The sequence below is a fragment of the Macaca fascicularis genome, chromosome 2, assembly GCF_037993035.2.
Source record: "Macaca fascicularis isolate 582-1 chromosome 2, T2T-MFA8v1.1".
Classification (NCBI taxonomy): Eukaryota; Metazoa; Chordata; class Mammalia; order Primates; family Cercopithecidae; genus Macaca; species Macaca fascicularis.
Genome location: NC_088376.1, coordinates 202,432,122 through 202,450,388, shown reverse-complemented (window position 1 = coordinate 202,450,388; position 18,267 = coordinate 202,432,122). Strand labels below are relative to the sequence as shown.

The 18,267-nt window shown below is 35.5% G+C and overlaps 1 protein-coding gene across 19 annotated transcripts in view; it reads left to right on the top strand.

The window, feature by feature from the left end:
• The first annotated feature begins 288 nt into the window (after positions 1-288).
• The window catches only part of ROBO2 (roundabout guidance receptor 2), a 1,364,435-nt gene continuing 1,346,456 nt past the window's right edge, over positions 289-18,267 (top strand). For all 19 annotated transcript variants that reach the window (XM_015445439.3, XM_074033673.1, XM_045384387.2 and 16 more), the window contains exon 1: positions 289-829. In XM_015445439.3, the coding sequence (XP_015300925.3) occupies positions 700-829 (130 nt within the window). In that variant the 5' untranslated portion in view covers positions 289-699. The remainder of the gene's footprint in view (positions 830-18,267) is intronic.

Genomic DNA, 18,267 nt, shown 5'->3' with positions numbered 1-18,267 from the left:
TTTGAATGTCACGAGGTGAAGTAAAGAAAAAATAAAACACATTTTAAGTTCTGAATCTTTCTGTGCTACATTGCCCGAATCCTCGTCTATCCACACAATAGATTAACTACCCTCTGTGCATACTATATTTTGCTCAGCCCTTAATATTCTGAAGCTGAACTGAAGCAGTCGTTATCTGTGGCGGTTCCTGGGTGGTTTTCAAGCCCAGCACTACCCACCCAAGTGGCGGTGACACCGGCTTTCACTGAAGCCTTATTACTCTTAAAAGAGCAATTTGGTTGGTTGCACGGCTATTAGGATCACACAGGCAGCCTGAAAGCTGTCAGTACAACTGCTTCTCATCTTCTGCACATAATCCTGACATCTTTTCCCTTTTCTGCTGGACACAGACACTACTGTTTTTATCATTTTCAATCAAGCTCACCCAGAACGCTGAGGAATATATTCCCACTGAAAGCAAAGTGGAGAACAGAATTATTTTATAGCTTCTGGAGTAGAAGCAGGGCTGACTGCGTACTGAGGAGAAGGAGCTGGATCCGTGAGAAATGTAGCTTGGCTCAGGGCTACATCAGGAAGCTGCTACTTCAGCTGTTAAAGATGGCAAAACAACACCTACCTCAGGTTTTTCAATGATTAATGCTATTTTCATAACCAGGAGGGAAGAGGATGTGAGGAATTTTGTGAAATTAGCTTGTGGAAATGTTATCATCAGAGAAAGTGGAGAAAATTACTAGGCTTGAACTTCTCTTCCTTTTGATCCTGTTCTTCTCTGGACCAACTCTGAGCAAGCTGACCCGGACCCCCTGGAAAGGAAAACCTTGGAAGGGGGGTGAGTGATGAAAGTTTTGTGTTAAAGATCTAAATGGAGTTATCAAGGCCAGTTAATGCTAACTTAAGGACAGCTGAGGGTGAAGGAGCTGCTGCTGTTTGAAATCAGGTTTATTTCAGGAAAGGGGATCTGTGTTGCAGGTAGCTAGAAAGAAGAATTTTCTCTGTACTCGATATCAATATGTTTTTGCAATGTTTGGTTTCCTGGGCTTTCAAAGCATTACAATGATCGTTTCCAGCAGGGAGACTATAAGAGCAGATGCATGCTGCTCTAGTGCAAGAATATATGTGTTCTCCTTCGGAAGCTGCAGTATTTTAAAAAGAAATGGGTTCTGAATATGTTAGATCCCTGAATTGTTGGCAGATTTTGTGAAATGATCAGAGGGATGTCCGAGAAAGGGCATGTTATGAAATGCAGTGCCACCAACACTAATTTTCTGGCTGACTCTATCAGTGTTGATGTGTTAATAAAGATAAATTGCATTAACTTTATTGGAAAAAAGTCTGCTGAATGAGAAAAAGCCTTTCCATACTTTGAAGTGTTGTAATACATTTTCTTCTGCTGTTGAAAAATTATCATGAGATGGGAGAGAATTTTTGAGACTTTGAATCAACCTTTCTGTAAAGTTCAGTTGGTTCTGCTTCCCCGAATGCCATTTGTTTATATAAACACAAGTTATCAAGGTATGTTTTCTGTGAATGCTGTAAGCCAGAATGGTGCTGCAGACATATCCCATGAGAGACTTTCTGGACACTGTTTGTATATTTGGAGAAAAATCTTGATGGGAGATATATCTGAGGATTTTGCTTTGCAGAAGCATTATTTTTACCTAATGTTTTTATCTTAGCTGTAAAAATGTTTTGTGGGTCTCCCCTACCATTTCTTTCCTGTCAGTGTTTATCATCTGAGGTTCAAGAGAAGCATGAACATTATGAACAAGAAGTTTTAAAAATGTACCACAGTATCTCAGCGGGATTTTCTAAATATCCAAGCCCCATCAGTTTGATCTTTCTGCTTCTCCTTTTGTGGCATTAAATATATTATAAATCTTCTGCCTACTGTACCTTTGAGGGAAAAGTTCCAACAGGCACTTAGCTTAGTTGATTGGTGCAGATCCACCCAGAGGAATGGTGCTGCAAATTATCTTCAGGCCTTGTAAATTATACCATCACATTACTATATTTCCTAATGTTATCAATGGATTCTTTTTCTTGCAAACCGCAAGCTGTTATTTATGTTAGCCTGCATGCTGGCCTTTAGTATCTTAGGATCTAGAGATGTATGGTGTTATTGATGTCAGGAGTGTTAACTTGTATTTCTTACATATGGTCAGTACCTATAGCATGTCAAAGTTTAATTTCCTATGTTGAACTTAAGCAGTAATCTTTGGAGCTGTAGTTACCCGTGAGAAAGATAGCTGCAAGATTTTAGCAAAGTTGTTAACCTATTCAGAAAGGTTTATTTAAAATGCTTGTGTGTGTTCCTAAGCATGTATTCATTCCACACAGCTTTGAATACAGATGCATTTGATTCCATTTGTAAATCAAGTCTGAAATGTTTCGTCTTTGAACATATGACCACTTTTTCCAATGTACTTTAACTAGCTCAGCTAGAAATTTGCTAGCTCTGCTGTGTGATGAGGATATGACTGAGTTAAGTTCAGGAACAAGCAATCATAGCAACATATTTCATATTGTTAAAAGAATTCTGTGTGTTTTGGAAAGGCCAGTTAAGTTACTGAAAAACTTTAAACGTGTTGACCGTGCTTGAAAATTATTTCCTTTTTAGTGCCTCTGTTTGCTACTGCATGTGCATTGCATAAATGTTTTCCACAGATTCTGAGTTCCTGTAGTGTAGCCTCGCCTTGATATGCATATGTATATGTTGTAAATATTTATTTATTCATGAGCTTGGCTATTGATGGTGGTGTGCTATCTTTCAGTGGGTTGGAAAATTCTGTTCTTTTTTCTTGGCATGTTATGCAGTCTTTTAAAACACATTTTTACAATTTGTTCAACATTATTTCCCTTTTCACAAAGTAAGGGTCTTCATTTGTTATTTTGAAAGACACCTTGCGGAGGTGTTCTACATCCGAGGTGGGATGGGGGAGAATGAGTCATGTTAAATTAAACACTGTGGCCAGAGGCCAAGCGTCAACATTGGAAAGACAACGTTTTAAAGGTTACTTTAACTACTCTTTTTTGGTTTGCTTCATGTCAATACCAGCTCAAGTGTACCTGCTTACAAAACAATCTTTAAAACAGATACTCTATTTCTAAAAATTCTGGAAAAGATACCAATCGCAAACAACAAAGTTTTCTTCTGAATTGTTATTTTTTTGGTGCTCACATTGCCTATGTGCATTTGTCTTAATCTGACTGAACCTCCATACGGCAGCCTGCCCACACTGACGATTTCCATTTTTGTAGTATTAACAGGAACTACCATTGAGACAGAAACGGTTATCGGGGCAGACGTGGGGAGTGGCAGCATCCTAGACCAGTGTATACGTGTGGCCTGTGAGGAGTGACACGAGCAGCACATAGCCAGAGCACCAAACAGATGACAGGAAACTGACCTGTCAGAACATTTGGAAAAAATGCAGATTATTGTTGGCTATCAAGGGATTTTTAAGCTCATCAATGAACATGACTCCCAAATATAGGTTAGTAGGCCAGCAAGTTTTCCCTCAGGCATATGCTTTTCTATTTAATCACAATATATGAACACCTTAAGGGAAAGCAGGTGTCCCATCTGATTAATTTAGAGCATGACATAAGTGATCATAAGAGTTTGCATTTATGATAAACTAACCAGAAATCTTAACTACATTGCTGACATTATCTTCATTAGAATTACAGAAGCTAATTATTTTATGTTCAATTACCCTCACCATGGAAAAGTCTAAAAGGTGTAAAACAGCTTCGTTCACATGAGCATAACTCTACAGAAAAGTTTGCAATGCAGATGGTCAATGTAAGTAACATAAAGGAAATTATATATAAATATATAATATACATATTTACATATAATATACATACGTATTATAGAGTTCACCCTTGAATTACACAGGTTTGAACCGTGTAGATTCACTCATATGTGAACTTTCTTCTGCCTCTGCCACCCCTGAGAGAGCAAGACCGACGTCTCCTCTTCTTCCTTAACCTACTTAATGTGAAGACATGAGGATGAAGATTTTATAATGCTCAACTTTCACTTAAGGAATAGCAGATGTATTTTCTCTTCCTTATGACTTTCTTAATGACATTTTCTTTTCCCTAGCTTACTTTATTGTAAAATACAGTATATAACATATATAACATACAAGACCTGTGTCAATCAACAGTTTCTGTTATTGGTAATGCTTCCAGTCAACAGTAGTTTATTAGTGGTTATGTTTTGGGGAAGTCAAAAGTTATATGCAGATTTTTGACTTGCACAGGGGTCAGTGTCTCTAACCCCTGTGTTATTCAATGGTCAATTGTATCTATTTCTGCTCTTGGAAATTATAATTTAGGCTAAATATTAATATTTGTAGCTACTATTCAAGGTGCAAATGGGAGGTCAATAGGTATAAATAGCAAAATAGGTCTAGAAGATGTAAGTGGTTAAGGCTGGACTGAGAGGTGATCATCAAAATGTTGACCCCTTGGTTCAACACAAACATTGACTAGTCTGAGCAGCCACTGATCAAACTAAGAGGGGGAATTAGACCTGACTGTTGTCCATGTCCCACTCATTCCAGCACCTGAACTTGACTCCATTTAAGCCTCCTGGAAGAGTCTATTGAGTTCAATCATCTCAGTTATGACATGAGAGTTAAAAACTATTGACAATGAAGTATGAAATGATCAAAACTTTTAATAATTCAGAAAATTATTTCACACAACACCCATACTTGCTTTCTGTAATAAATTATAGCAGCCAGTTATCTAATATATATCTTTGCTAAGCCAAGAAAGCCTCTCTGGCAGTTACCTTCTCCCTCTTTAGGAAGGATTAAATTATCAGCACATTCTACAGTATTGCAACATTTTGATTCATGGTGCATTGAAGCACTGACCTAGGAATATTTAGAGTGGCAATTTTAGTTTTAATCTGTTATCTTCATGGTCCCATCTAATATATTGATAATTATATGGGAATTTGTTGGAGCTTGTAGAAGTTTTTTTTTTACCTTAAAAGTTGAGAAAAAATTATTAAGCATTTGATGGTGTCTACTGCATATAATAAGCCCATTATTATATTTCTTCTGGTGTTTCCCCTAGTAACATGAACTAATAAAAAATTTACTGCCTTATACAACCCAGTGTCTCACATTCCTTGCTATTGGGTAAGAAATCAATATTTTTATTAATAAAATTTGAACATGATGATTTACTCTTTCATAAACAATGAAATAACTTAATATTGGCGGAACCAGCCCCCAATATTTCAATGTAGGTTCTTTCTAATTTCCCTAAGTGTCGGCCAGTCTGAGAAATAAAGAGAAAGAGTACAAAGAGAGGAATTTTACAGCTGGTCCTCTGGGAGTGACATCACATACCGCTAGGTCTGTGATGCCCTTGAGCTGCAAAACCAGCGAGTTTTTATTTGGGATTTTAAATGGGGAGGGGGTGTATGAATAGGGAGAAGATCACATGCTTCTGAGGTAACAGGACCAGAACAAAATCAGAAATTCCTGATAACGGTCTGTGTTCAGTGGTGCACATATTGTATCGACAAACATCTTAACAGAAAACAGGGTTCGAGAGCAGAGTACCGGTCTGACCTCAGATTTACCAGGGCTGGTGTTTCCCAATCCTAGTAAGCCTGAGGGTATTGCAGGAGACCACAGCGTATCTCAGTTCTTATCTCAACCACATAAGACAGACACTTCCACAGCGGCCATTTATAGACTCCCCCCCAGGAATGCAATTCTTTCCCAAGGGTCTTAATACTTAATATTCCTTGCTAGGAGGAGAATTTAGCAATATCTCTCCTACTTGCACGTCCATTTATAGGCTCTCTGCAAGAAGAAAAATATGTCTCTATTCTGCTGGACCCCACAGGCAGTCAGACCTTATGGTTGTCTTCCTTTGTTCCCTGAAAATCGATGTTATTCTGTTCTTTTTCAAGGTGCACTGATTTCATATTGTTCAAACACACATGTTTTACAACCAATTTGTACAATAGTGGTCCTGAGGTGCTGACATTCTCAGCTCACGAAGATAACAGGATTAAGAGATTAAAGTAAAGACAGGCATAAGAAATTATAAGAGTATTATTTGGGAACTGATAAATGTCCATGAAATCTTCACAATTGATGTTCAGAGATTGAAGTAAAGACAGGCATAAGAAATTATAAAAGTATTAATTTTGGGAACTGATAAAGGTCCATATTAAAATGAAATCTTCACAATTTATGTTCCTCGGCTGCAGCACCAGCCAGTCCCTCTGTTTGGGGTCCCTGACTTCCTGCAATAACTTAAGACTTTCTGGTTTCAGGAAACATGCGTAGATCACTTTATGTTTTTCTTGAAATGACCTCAACTACTATACTAGTTCTAGCTTCCAGATAAAATGCTCCTAATCTGCATGCTTAAAATTATATTTCATCTTCTAAAGGATTATGACACTTTACATAGATAAGAAGACATTTGTCAGTTTTTATAGTGCTTAATTGTTATGTGTGTCTGTGTCTTGTTAACCACTTTGTAAGTAATTTCAAGAGAAATTTTGTCTTTGATTAATCTTTATTAACACGCAGTCTTGTACTTAACAGATGTGCAATAAATATTTGAGGAATGGACAAAGTATGTGGAAAAATAGACTGGTTATACAATATTCTGACTTTAAGTGTTAATTACACATTTCTTACTTTTAGCCAATGTGATTAATCTCACCTTTAATGCTGGGAAATCATTTTTATCACAAGGCTTTTACTATATCATTTAAATGTCAGTTTTAGTTGTAGAAAAATATGAAAGTATTTTATAGTAGTCAAGAAATTTGGAAAACTCTGTCAGACTCATGTAGGAAGTAGTGCAGTAGAAAAAAAGAAAGCAACACTGTTGTTCAAAAGTAATTTATAATGTGAGATTGGGAATCTGGAAACTGAACTGTATGAATATTCATGCAAAATGCAGAGTGTTCTTTGTACTGTGTATAATCATTACTTCTGAGTTTCATTTGTTTAAATAATTTAATCTCCATCTGTATGCAATAAATAGATTTAATACCTTATCTTTCTTACAACTGAAGAGTAAATTTCAAAACCGGTTCTGAAATGCATGTTTTTTCTATATGTTCAAAAGATTATTAGAATATTTTTTTAGATGTAGTAATTGAAGAATGTGCTTAGCAACTATACTAAGATCTGTTGTAAAACTTACTCATGTTGTTTCATTTTATTTGGAAAATAGCATTTAATAAATTCAGGAAAATTCCATATATATAAGATTTTGATAATGAAAAAAATGGTGCTTGAGAATAATAGATTTGTCTTAGTTACAGAAAGTATGTCCTGAATATTTTTTATCCATAGTCATTTTTGTTAAACTTCTATTCAAATTCACTTTTTAAACTTTTAACATCAAAATTTCATTTTAATTATTTGTCATTAATGTATGCTTTTTCCCTTGTGATTAAAATAACCTGAGATTTCATGTTATTTACCTAAAATATAATTTTTAATTTAATGACAAACAGGGAAAAAATTCTAAAGAGTTTTGATGTATTCTTCGTATTAGAAAAGTAGGTGTATTAAAGTAGGTATATTAAAAAAGCTCTTGGAATTTTACTTACAAATAGACTAAGCACTCTTATCAAAAGTGAGGAAAACTATTGTCTAGGTAGCAGACAGTTGCACCACCATGAAGAAAATGATGCTGGGAAGCGTAAATTCTTTGTAACGTCAGACTATGCCTGGGAAAAGTGTGGTTTGAAAAACATATTAATTCATTACACCCTTATCAAGTATGTGTACAAATTCTTGTGTGTATATATCAGCCCCCACCCTCTCCTCCCGTTTCCAAATTACACACATGCATATACACATATTTGCAAACACATACACACATTTGTTTAAAAACTTTAAAGGGAAATAAAGATGCTTGGAGGGGTTATTTAATTTTAAAAACTGAGATAAATTGACAGTAATGAAATGCCTTGGATATATTAGTGTTGGGGTTCATGAATGCATAGTTAAGATTGTGTCAGCACTTCCATTGCAAGCTACATTTTCAAAGGGTTTACAACTTAGCTATAAAATTTTCGCTTCAGGGTGGATCATGGCTAACATTAGGTCTTAGTTCCAGAGCAATTTCATTTTTTTTAGTTTTCAGATTCAACCTTCAAAGTTAGTTGAATGTTAAAAAATGGGGAAAAAAAAAAGTTTAGTTATTTTCACAGGCTTTGTTACTTGAATTAAAATTTCAAAAAAAGAAATTCAAAAAGTGATGAGAGTTGGTAGTAAGGTCTGTTTGCCCAAGTCAACTGAAGATTATGTGAATCAGATAATGCCCTTGATCAATCAAGACTGGGGACATGTTAGCTGTTAAGGATTTTAGTTTCATTAAGAAACCAAGGTCACCCAAACAAGAGATAATTCTTCTAAAAGGGAAAGAAAATAAACGTATTACATCTAAAGGCCATTACATTTTCAGAGACCAGGGAATTCATCAGGGCTTATGGCCCTGTGAAAAGTTATCTTTCAGCCATTCAGTCTCATCAGTCCTGAGGATCACCTTTGTCCAAAACTAGAATTTAACAAATGAAAACAAAGGATCACAATCCCAGACTTATAAAAATAAAATCAAAGTTCCAAAGTCTTTTATTGATGTCTTAAAAATGATATGCAGCTTCACTCACAAAAGGGATTTCTTGACTCACTCCACATTGGGTTTTTGAAATCCATTTATTAAGTAAGTGTTCAAAGCTTGTTCTGTTGAAGACGCTTGAAAAACTATTATATATACAGGGTTCTACCCTCTACAAACTTATAGTTTATATAGTTTATAATTCTTAAGCCTTTGCTTTTCTTTCTTGGGAAGGAATATTCCTTTCCCTTTAGCTGGTATTTTCAACTAAGGTAAGTGACTATGATGTTGAAAACAAAATTATACTAAACTTAAATGGCACTTGGTCCTATTTTGGGGGGAAGAAAGTATCCAAATAATATTCTGAGGATATTCTATGGTTGATTTCAAACCAAAATCTCAATTTAGGGTAATATTGACTAAGCTCCAGTATTGAATCTGTTCTTCAAATTACTTCTTAACTTCTGGATGATTCATGCTGATTTTCATTTGTTTATTTATTTTGTTTTTCCCCTTTGTGCTTTTTTTTTTTAAATGAGAGAATGGCTTTCAAAGTACAAAGTTATTCCTATTCTTGTTTTTGTGATATCTGTAAGTATATTTAGCTATTGCATATAGGTTATAATTTAGCTTAATGTAGAAATTCAAGTAATCTATGTGGAAATTTTGGTGTGTGGCATGGTAATATAGTCAAGGAAATACTCTATATCCCAGGATTAGAGGGGGAAAACATCTGTATTTGATACACAGAGGGAAAGTTCTTGTGAACCCATTTCTTTTTAGGCAGGATATGGTTTATACCTAACAGATTCAGTTTGAAATCTAGTCCAATTTGCTGTTTAAAAAAAATCTACACATCAAATTAAGCCTGTCATATTTGCTTCAGATTTCATTTTGTAATGAAATTCTTTTATAGAATTAAGTAGTATATTATCCAATTCGCTATTATGCAAAAACAACAATAAAAACTTTATATACTTTAGCAATAATATTTATTTGACAACTTTTTGAATTCCATTTCTGTACAAAATGGCAAATTAATGTGCCTATATTATATAGAGAAAATATTTTCCTGATATTATTTTTCAGAAAAATTAAAAATATCTGATGAGTTTGCTCAGTATTGTCAATTTACAGCTCTTCATATTTTGCCGGGATTAGGTATAGAAATTCATTCCTTCTGTCAGTGTATGAAGAGTTCATCACATCAGCTATTAGGGCAGACCCTACATATGCTCCATAAAATCCCTTCATATCAATGTCAAAAACTCTGTCACGAAAAAGTGGTTATCAAGCTGGGCAAAGTCCAACGTTATGTTCTGGAGACGGGCATTTTGTGAAATCTCTAATGTAATAGTTGGCAGCTAATAAAGAATTTATTTTAGGGCAATCAGAAATGTAACAGAAGTGCCTTCTACAATCCATAGAGGCCTAAGAATTGCTCCTGGCTAACAAGTACAGATTTCATTTATCTAACATAATGTCCCATTCCTATTTAGGGATTTCATGGACCAGTGTGGAGAAACATACAGGGATTTAGGGTTGAGGCTGTTGATTGCCAAATGTAATGAGTAGGACTTAATGCGCCGTTAGACGAAGATCTTTACTGATTGCGTATTTCCATTGGAGGCTCCTAAAGATGTTATGAAGGTAATTTGTACGCTCAACATGGAACAATATAGATATACTGTACTATTAACAAAATATTTTTAGTCTATCTACTATAGCCATGGACTTACGTAGTCTAGTAGAAAATCTAAAAGATTTACATGCATTCATTCAATAAATATTTATTGAATGCTCCTAAGAGAAACATAAGTGGTCAGAGAAGACAAGAATAAAAATACATTTAGAAACATATATTGTACAGCATGACCTGTAAATTATTCATCTCCAGTTCCTAGGCTCTAAATAGGTAAATATACAAGGAAAATATATTTCAAACAATGATAACTGCAAATGAGCACAGGAAGGTACAGAGCTATACGCTAGGCCAGGCGCAGTGGCTCACGCCTGTAATCCCAGACTTTGGGAGGCCGAGGCAGGCGGATCACGAGATCAAGAGATCGAGACCATCCTGGCCATCATGGTGAAACCCTGTATCTCCTAAAAATACAAAAATTAGCTGGGCATGGTGGCGTGCTGCTACTCAGGAGGCTGAGGCAGGAGAATCGCTTGAACCCAGGAGGCGGAGGTTGCAGTAAGCCGAGATCATGCCACTGCACTCCAGTCTGGCAACAGAGCAAGGCTCCATCTAAAAACAAAAAACAAAAAAGAAGCCATATGCTATATGTATCAACCCCATTGGTTTTATGAAAGTAACAACTTGACTAATGTTACATGGTAGTCCACATCCAACCAGTCAGGCATCCAACCCAGGTAAACTGTGCTACATTTAGGGGGCAGTCAAGTAACCCACCCTCATTCCAATGGACGGTATGTTGAGAATTAGTGGAAAATAACAACAGAGTCAGTTAGGTATAGCTGTAAGAAGCAGGAAGATGCAACTAGAATTTATAGAACTGAAAATAAAAGGCCATTGTAAGACGTGGCAGGACAAGTCAGATGACGACTGCAATGTTTAGGGAACAATTCTGTGTGCCAGTTACCTGGCTGACGAACTTTCCTACCCATCACACTGGAGTACTTCTCCCTCATTACATTTGCAAGATTTACTTTTTGATGTCTTAAAAACAAAGGCAATCACACAGAATCATGTGCTAGAATAAGGGTCCAAGTTGTAGGGATTGTCCTATTGTCTTAGCGTGAAAAGTTTCATCTATGATGTCACTGTTACTGAAAACTTTTCCTGAAACTATTTACTTGCCTTATATACAATATCTTGTGCAAATCATCTTCTGAAGTGGTTTATTTGAAATGATTTATACTTCTTCAGCATATATATACACAGACATTATATACTGTAAATTTAACTAAATTAGTATATAAATCTATCCTGTATACAAGTAGTTCATCTTTTATAATTGCTGCATTTCACTGAGTGTGTAAAAATTATATTGTTTGCTTCATTTATCAGTTACATGTTATCAGTTATCATTTTTACAGAAGTTTCATAGAGATAGAAATATGAAACTTGGAGCCTCAAATATATGTTCTAAAAAGAGTTCTTCATATCATAATTAAATTATTGGATGATCTTTAAGATTTACTGTTATAATTTTAAATGCCTTATGTATACATAAAAGTATGATTTTATTCATCTGTTTGAAGAATCCTAGGCAAGTGGATGGGCACACTATTTAAGTAATTTGAAAGTGATAGCATGTTTTCCCAAAGCACACATTTTAACTTATAATAATTAATTTTAAAAAGAAGAGAAAAAGTTACTGGAAGTCAGTTTTACTTGTAACTTTAATTCACTTTCAATTAGATTTGAACAGACTCTTAGGAACTAAATGAGCACAAAGTACACCAAGAAGATGCATTCTTATATATTGTATTAATAGTTTACATTTTTACAATTTTGATTACAACAATCTTCTCATATATATCTTGCAGATACATTTAAAGGCAATTAAAATAACTTTATGGGGTAGCAGCTCACGTTTGCTAAACTTACTTGAAATATCGCCAAGAAATAACAGAGACACTGAATTTCTGCTGACATCTCTGCCATTTATTAGTTGTATACTCTGAGACTAGTTATCTGACTTCTGTGATTCTCACATTCTCACAGTGTTATTTCATGTGGCACAAATAAGGTCATATATGTAAATTAACTAGCAATGGTCTTTCAATAAATATTTTCTTCAGGAAAAACTATACTCAAATCTTTTACTTATTGTTAGTATTACACACACCCCCCCACACACACATACACACACACACACACACACACACACCCCTAAAAGCTAATTGCTGGGATTCAGGGAGCATTTCTTGTGTGCCAGCATTGTGTTAAATACTTTCCAAGTATAATCTTATTTAATCCTATGTCTCTATATTAAGCACTACTTTTCTCTTTCTTAAAACTCAAATAGCCAAATCTGGAATTTTTTTCTCCTCATTCGAATTCATCAATCTGTATTTTAGGCTCATTAAAGATGTAAAAATGTTAGATGCATACTATTATTTTTTATTTTTAGCCAAATAAAATGCAATCACTATTCATTACCTCAATAAATTAAGTACTAATATCACATCTGGTTTAAAATAAAGACAAATGAGTCTACGATTAAGAGGTATTTGGGGAATATTGATGGTGTAGAAAAAACAAACACTCTATTTTAAGAAATCCAACAAGATAGGCTTAGGTAGTATGGAGAGTGTCGTTTCCAGATCACATACATAAAATTGGAGTATTCACAAGGGCAAACTTGGAATTGAATGAGCCAGGTCCAAAACCAGATGGCAAGAAAAAGTTTCAAGCTGTTCCATTTGGAAATTGATTTTTAGATTTCCACGTGGCGCATTACATTATAAGTTCAAATTAATTTTAAACTTTTAATTTTTCATATGTATCTTCATGACTCCAGCACATGCTTCCCTGTCTGTCTTGCTGCCAGTCGATCTAAAATGGATAGCAAAGCGCTTTTCACTCTACATTAAATACACACAGAATAGCACTTAACAGTGAGCATTTTGAACTCCTCTCAATAAAAGTTTTAAGAGATAAGAAGCTTTTTCTGTCTCAGGGTCACTAGTATTCTGAATAATACATAAACACTGAGAAATGGTAGAGGTTCTACTGAGGATCGTGACATATCTTCAATACAATGGTCTATCATTATCACAGCTGACAAGCCTCACACCACACTACAAGAAATGTTCAATAGTACTGTCTTTTCTTTCCTCTCCTTATCATAACACTATTTAAAGGAAGAAATTGTAGGATGAAATGGGGTTACTCATGGGAGTACTTTGACGTGTCAAAAGTAAAACACTGAAAAAGAAAAAAGGTCACTTTTCTAGCTTCAAAAACCTCAAGGGCTGAATGAAATGCTTTGAGACGTAATACATGGTGCTCTTCTTCAGCCGCGGCGGTGTGTTCTTTCCCAGCCACTGTGGTGGCTTGTGTACACCTTAAGTAAACAACAAAATTCACTGTTTAAAAAAAAAAGTACAGCTACTGATTTAGGGTAGTTTCTAAAGGTCACTGTAAATAAGTATGTTTGGAAAAGCTGATAAGACAGAAAACAGGACGGGGATTTTTTTCTCTCATTTAACAAGTTAGCAATTTCTTCAATCCGTTAAATTACCTGATAGCATGTTTGCTATGGGTTATTTTAACCAGAGAGCTTTAAGTAATCTGTGCTGTGTGTAGATTCAAAACATGTTTAAGATCCACGTGAGTCTAATTTTGAAAAGTACATGAAAACAGAAATCTTTGATTGAATGGGTAAAATAAAATTTTCTTGAAATCACGAGTCCTTTCTTCCTCAATAATTCTGGAATTAATTATCAAAAAACTTCTTTGGAAAAAAAAAGGACTTTACTAAATGCAATTTTTCTGTTACTTGATATAATTTGAGAATGTGATTTTCTGATAAATGAAGTTGACTGTTAATAGTAATATTAAAAACAGATCAGTCTCTTTTGGGAGGCTGAGGCAGGTGGATCACGAGGTCAGGAAATCAAGACTATCCTGGCCAACACGGTGAAACCCTGTCTCTACTAAAAATACAAAAATTAGCCGGGCATGGTGGCGGATCCTGTGGTCCCAGCTCCTCGGGAGGCTGAGGCAGGAGAACGGCGGGAACCCAGGGGGCGGAGCTTGCAGTGAGCCAAGATGGCGCCGCTCACTCCAGCCTGGGCGACAGAGCCAGACTCCGTCCCCCACCCCCCCCCCAAAAAAAAAAAAAAAAGATCAGTCTCAAATAAAAGCCTAACTTCAAATATTTTTGAATGCAACATTTTATTTAACACTACAATGTAAATGCTCTGCTATATTTCCATATTTTATAATATCACAGTGGCTGGGAGTCTTCATTATGAATGTCAACTTTTATGGTATCAAAGCAAAAAGAGTCAGTTAGCAGAAGTTCACAATTATTGTACAATAGATTAAACTAAGTTTACTGTAGGACGTATTTCTATATATGGAAATAAGCTAATAGAGCATAAACAAGTTGATAAAAGGAACTCTGATTATAGCATTATTCCTCAATACTTCCCTTAGTTTCATTGTATAAATAATTTAAAAATTACCTTCCCAATGTTTGGGAATGTCAGGTATCAGACCATACTTGTAAACATTCTTGTAAACATACTTGTAAAACATCAGGTATCAGACCATACTTGTAAACGGTTGGTTGTAGCTTGGATTATGAATATATTTGTTTGCATTTTAATCAGTTTATAAGCCAAAGCAGGTGAAGTTGCATAAATTTCTCCCTTGATTTTTTATTAATGCTACTCGAGATACAGAGACAGTATAAAAAATAAGAATAAAAAGCCAAATTTAAAAAAACCCTGTTTTCATATTGTTAATAGTCGAGTATTCCCTGTGAACTAATTTGACAGTAAAAACACCGGGAAGGGCATTGGGACTAAAACATACCTGTTCCTTGTACAAAAAGGAATGACATAAGCTTGAATTAACTATAATAACAAAAGTTAGGTGGATTGAAGTTATCATTGATCAGAGAATTATTCAAGATTCTGTTATTCTGAGCCTGACAGTATTGTAGAAAATACATTTCTCCCTTGAGAAATGAACCTTATATCTTTAAAAATGGTATCAGGAACACTAGTCAACTAAGAAAAAAACATGTTGAAAAGTACAAACACATTATTTTGATCATTAATTTTTGATGATGCTAAATATTTTATTCTGCATGTTTTGGAGACTTTTGGTCTTAGAAGATAGCTGTTTATCAGTTTGAGTAATTATCACAGCGTGTTGGCAGAGGTTAGACCCTAAGTAAGCTTAAGGCTTAATTTAGCTTTCACTTAAAAAATGGCACATGATCAATGTAGAAACACTGGAAATAAGAGAAAAATTTAAAGAGAATGAAAATTACTACAACCCCTCTTTGTAAGAATAGTCACTTTACTTCTACACTCTAAGAATGTTCACTTCAACCCTGTCCAGTAATTTTCTTGATGTTCGCGTGCATGTAGATAGGCAGATAAATGGATGAGTGTGTATGTGCATATATATACACATACACATACTAGTAAATAGATATATACGTACCATGTACATACTAGTAAATATACATATGTTGCATAATGCGTATATTACATACATATATGTATATTACATTGCATAATGCATATACCTAACGAAAAATGTATTCATATGCAGAATTATCTTACATACATAATTTTGTATCTTATTTTCTTTTACTCACCTTTAGATTATGTACAATGTTATGAATATCTTTGAGTAGAAATCTGATTATTCCTTTGGCAAAATTTCTAGAAGAATTGTTGTCTCAAAAGATATAATAATTTTAAGGTTTTTGATTCATAATGCCCAAGGAGCATTTCATAAAAGAGCATCAATTTATACGCCAACCTGAATTGAGTTTAAATGACTAATGTGCTTTCAATCGTTTAGAAAAGTATCTATTTTCTCAATTTGATATAAAATATAGTATAAGCTGATTTAAATTTAAATGTATTTTATTAATAATATACCTAAATTGGTAATATACATGTATATTTGTTCATTAGCTATGCATGGCTTATATGTTATGAATTTCCTTTCAATTTAGTATTTGATATACATTTTTAAATAAATTTTTGTTATAATTTCAAATATGTGAAGAAATGCTTTCAAATTTGATAACGACAGAGTATTAAAAGCTAGCTAGAATGTTGGCCAGCAGTGTCACAGTTCAGTATCATAAAAAGTAAAAATTCATTAAAAAATTCTTGATTCTATTAACTAGTATTTAATAAGAATCTTTCATATATTAGAAGCAGAAGATGATCATCAGACACTAATGTGATTAAATCTAGCCTGCATAAATATAAACACTTTAATTTTGAATGGCTTAAATATCATTGGCATCATTTCACATTTTAAAAATTCTTATTTACGCAGGCAACATGATGTGAACGTTAAGAAAAAGTAGGCAAATTCACATTTTGGCTCCATTCATATGATATGCAGATTTTGTGAAGAAGCAGTCTGGATGTCATGCTTTTTGAAATATTGGAGTAAAGAACATATAGACAATGGTGAATAGAATGTCAGACTTTAGAAGAATGCGAAAAAAAAAGTTAAGACTGGATAATGGGGAAGAAGATCACTTTCTTCAGAATCATGTGGAAATAGCAAAACGGGTAGTGTGAGGCATCAATGAGAAAGTGAAAGGTTGCCCCAGATGGTTAAATGTGTGTTCCAAAGGGGAAAAAAGAAGAAACCGGAAAGAAAAGAAAGAAACCTTCACTAAATTAATTGATGCTTTAAGAATTCCCAGATTTCAGATCAATATATAAAATAGTTCTTTAATGACTACAAATCATTCAAAAGTGATATATCTATCTTGGGACCATTAATATTTATTGTCACTAGAAGTTTGAGCAGAGCAGAATCTTCATTATGATGAGAGATTATATATTTGCGTCCAACTCTCAGATTTTATATATATTTAAAATGAAAATAGAGTACCGCTGAATATATCATTAACCAATCTGAAGATACTCCCAAAAGTATTAATTGTGGTAACTAGGTAATTTGATAACAATTCAACATTATGTACTAAGAAAGATTTTTCAAGCATTTCTTTTAAGAATTTATCTCAGAATTTGTCCATTAATTTCCTAGTATAACATATATCATTTTATGTTTATAAAGTACGTTTTTTTAATTTTTATTTATTTATTTTTTTGAGACGGAGTCTCACTCTGTCGCCCAGGCCGGAGTGCCGTGGCCGGATCTCAGCTCACTGCAAGCTCCGCCTCCCGGGTTCCCGCCATTCTCCTGCCTCAGCCTCCCGAGGAGCTGGGACCACAGGCGCCGCCACCACGCCCGGCTGATGCTGATTTTTTGTATTTTTAGTAGAGACGGGGTTTCACCGTGTTCGCCAGGATGGTCTCAATCTCCTGACCTCGTGAACCACCCGTCTCGGCCTCCCACTGTGCTGGGATTACAGGCTTGAGCCACCGCAACCAGCCTAAAATACGTTATTAGTTAGGAGGCCGAGGCGGGTGGATCACGAGGTCAGGAGATCGAGACCATCCTGTCTAACACGGTGAAACCCCGTCTCTACTAAAAATACAAAAAATCAGCATCAGCCGGGCGTGGTGGCGGGCGCCTGTGGTCCCAGCTCCTCGGGAGGCTGAGGCAGGAGAATGGCGGGAACCCGGGGGAGGAGCTTGCAGGGAGCCAAGATGGCGCCGCTCACTCCAGCCTGGGCCACAGAGCGACACTCAGGCCGGGTGCAGTGGATCATGGATCACGCCTGTAATCCCAGCACATGGGGAGGCCGAGGCAGGTGGATCACAGGGTCAAGAAATCTAGAGTATTCTGGCCAACATGGTGAAACCCCGTCTCTACTGAAAATACAAAAATTACCTCGGCGTGGTGGCGGCGCCTGTGGTCCCAGTTCCTCGCGAGGCTGAGGCAGGAGAATGGCGGGAACCCGGGGGGCGGAGCTTGCAGGGAGCCAAGATGGCGCCGCTCACTCCAGCCTGGGCCACAGAGCGAGACTCCATCTAAGAAAA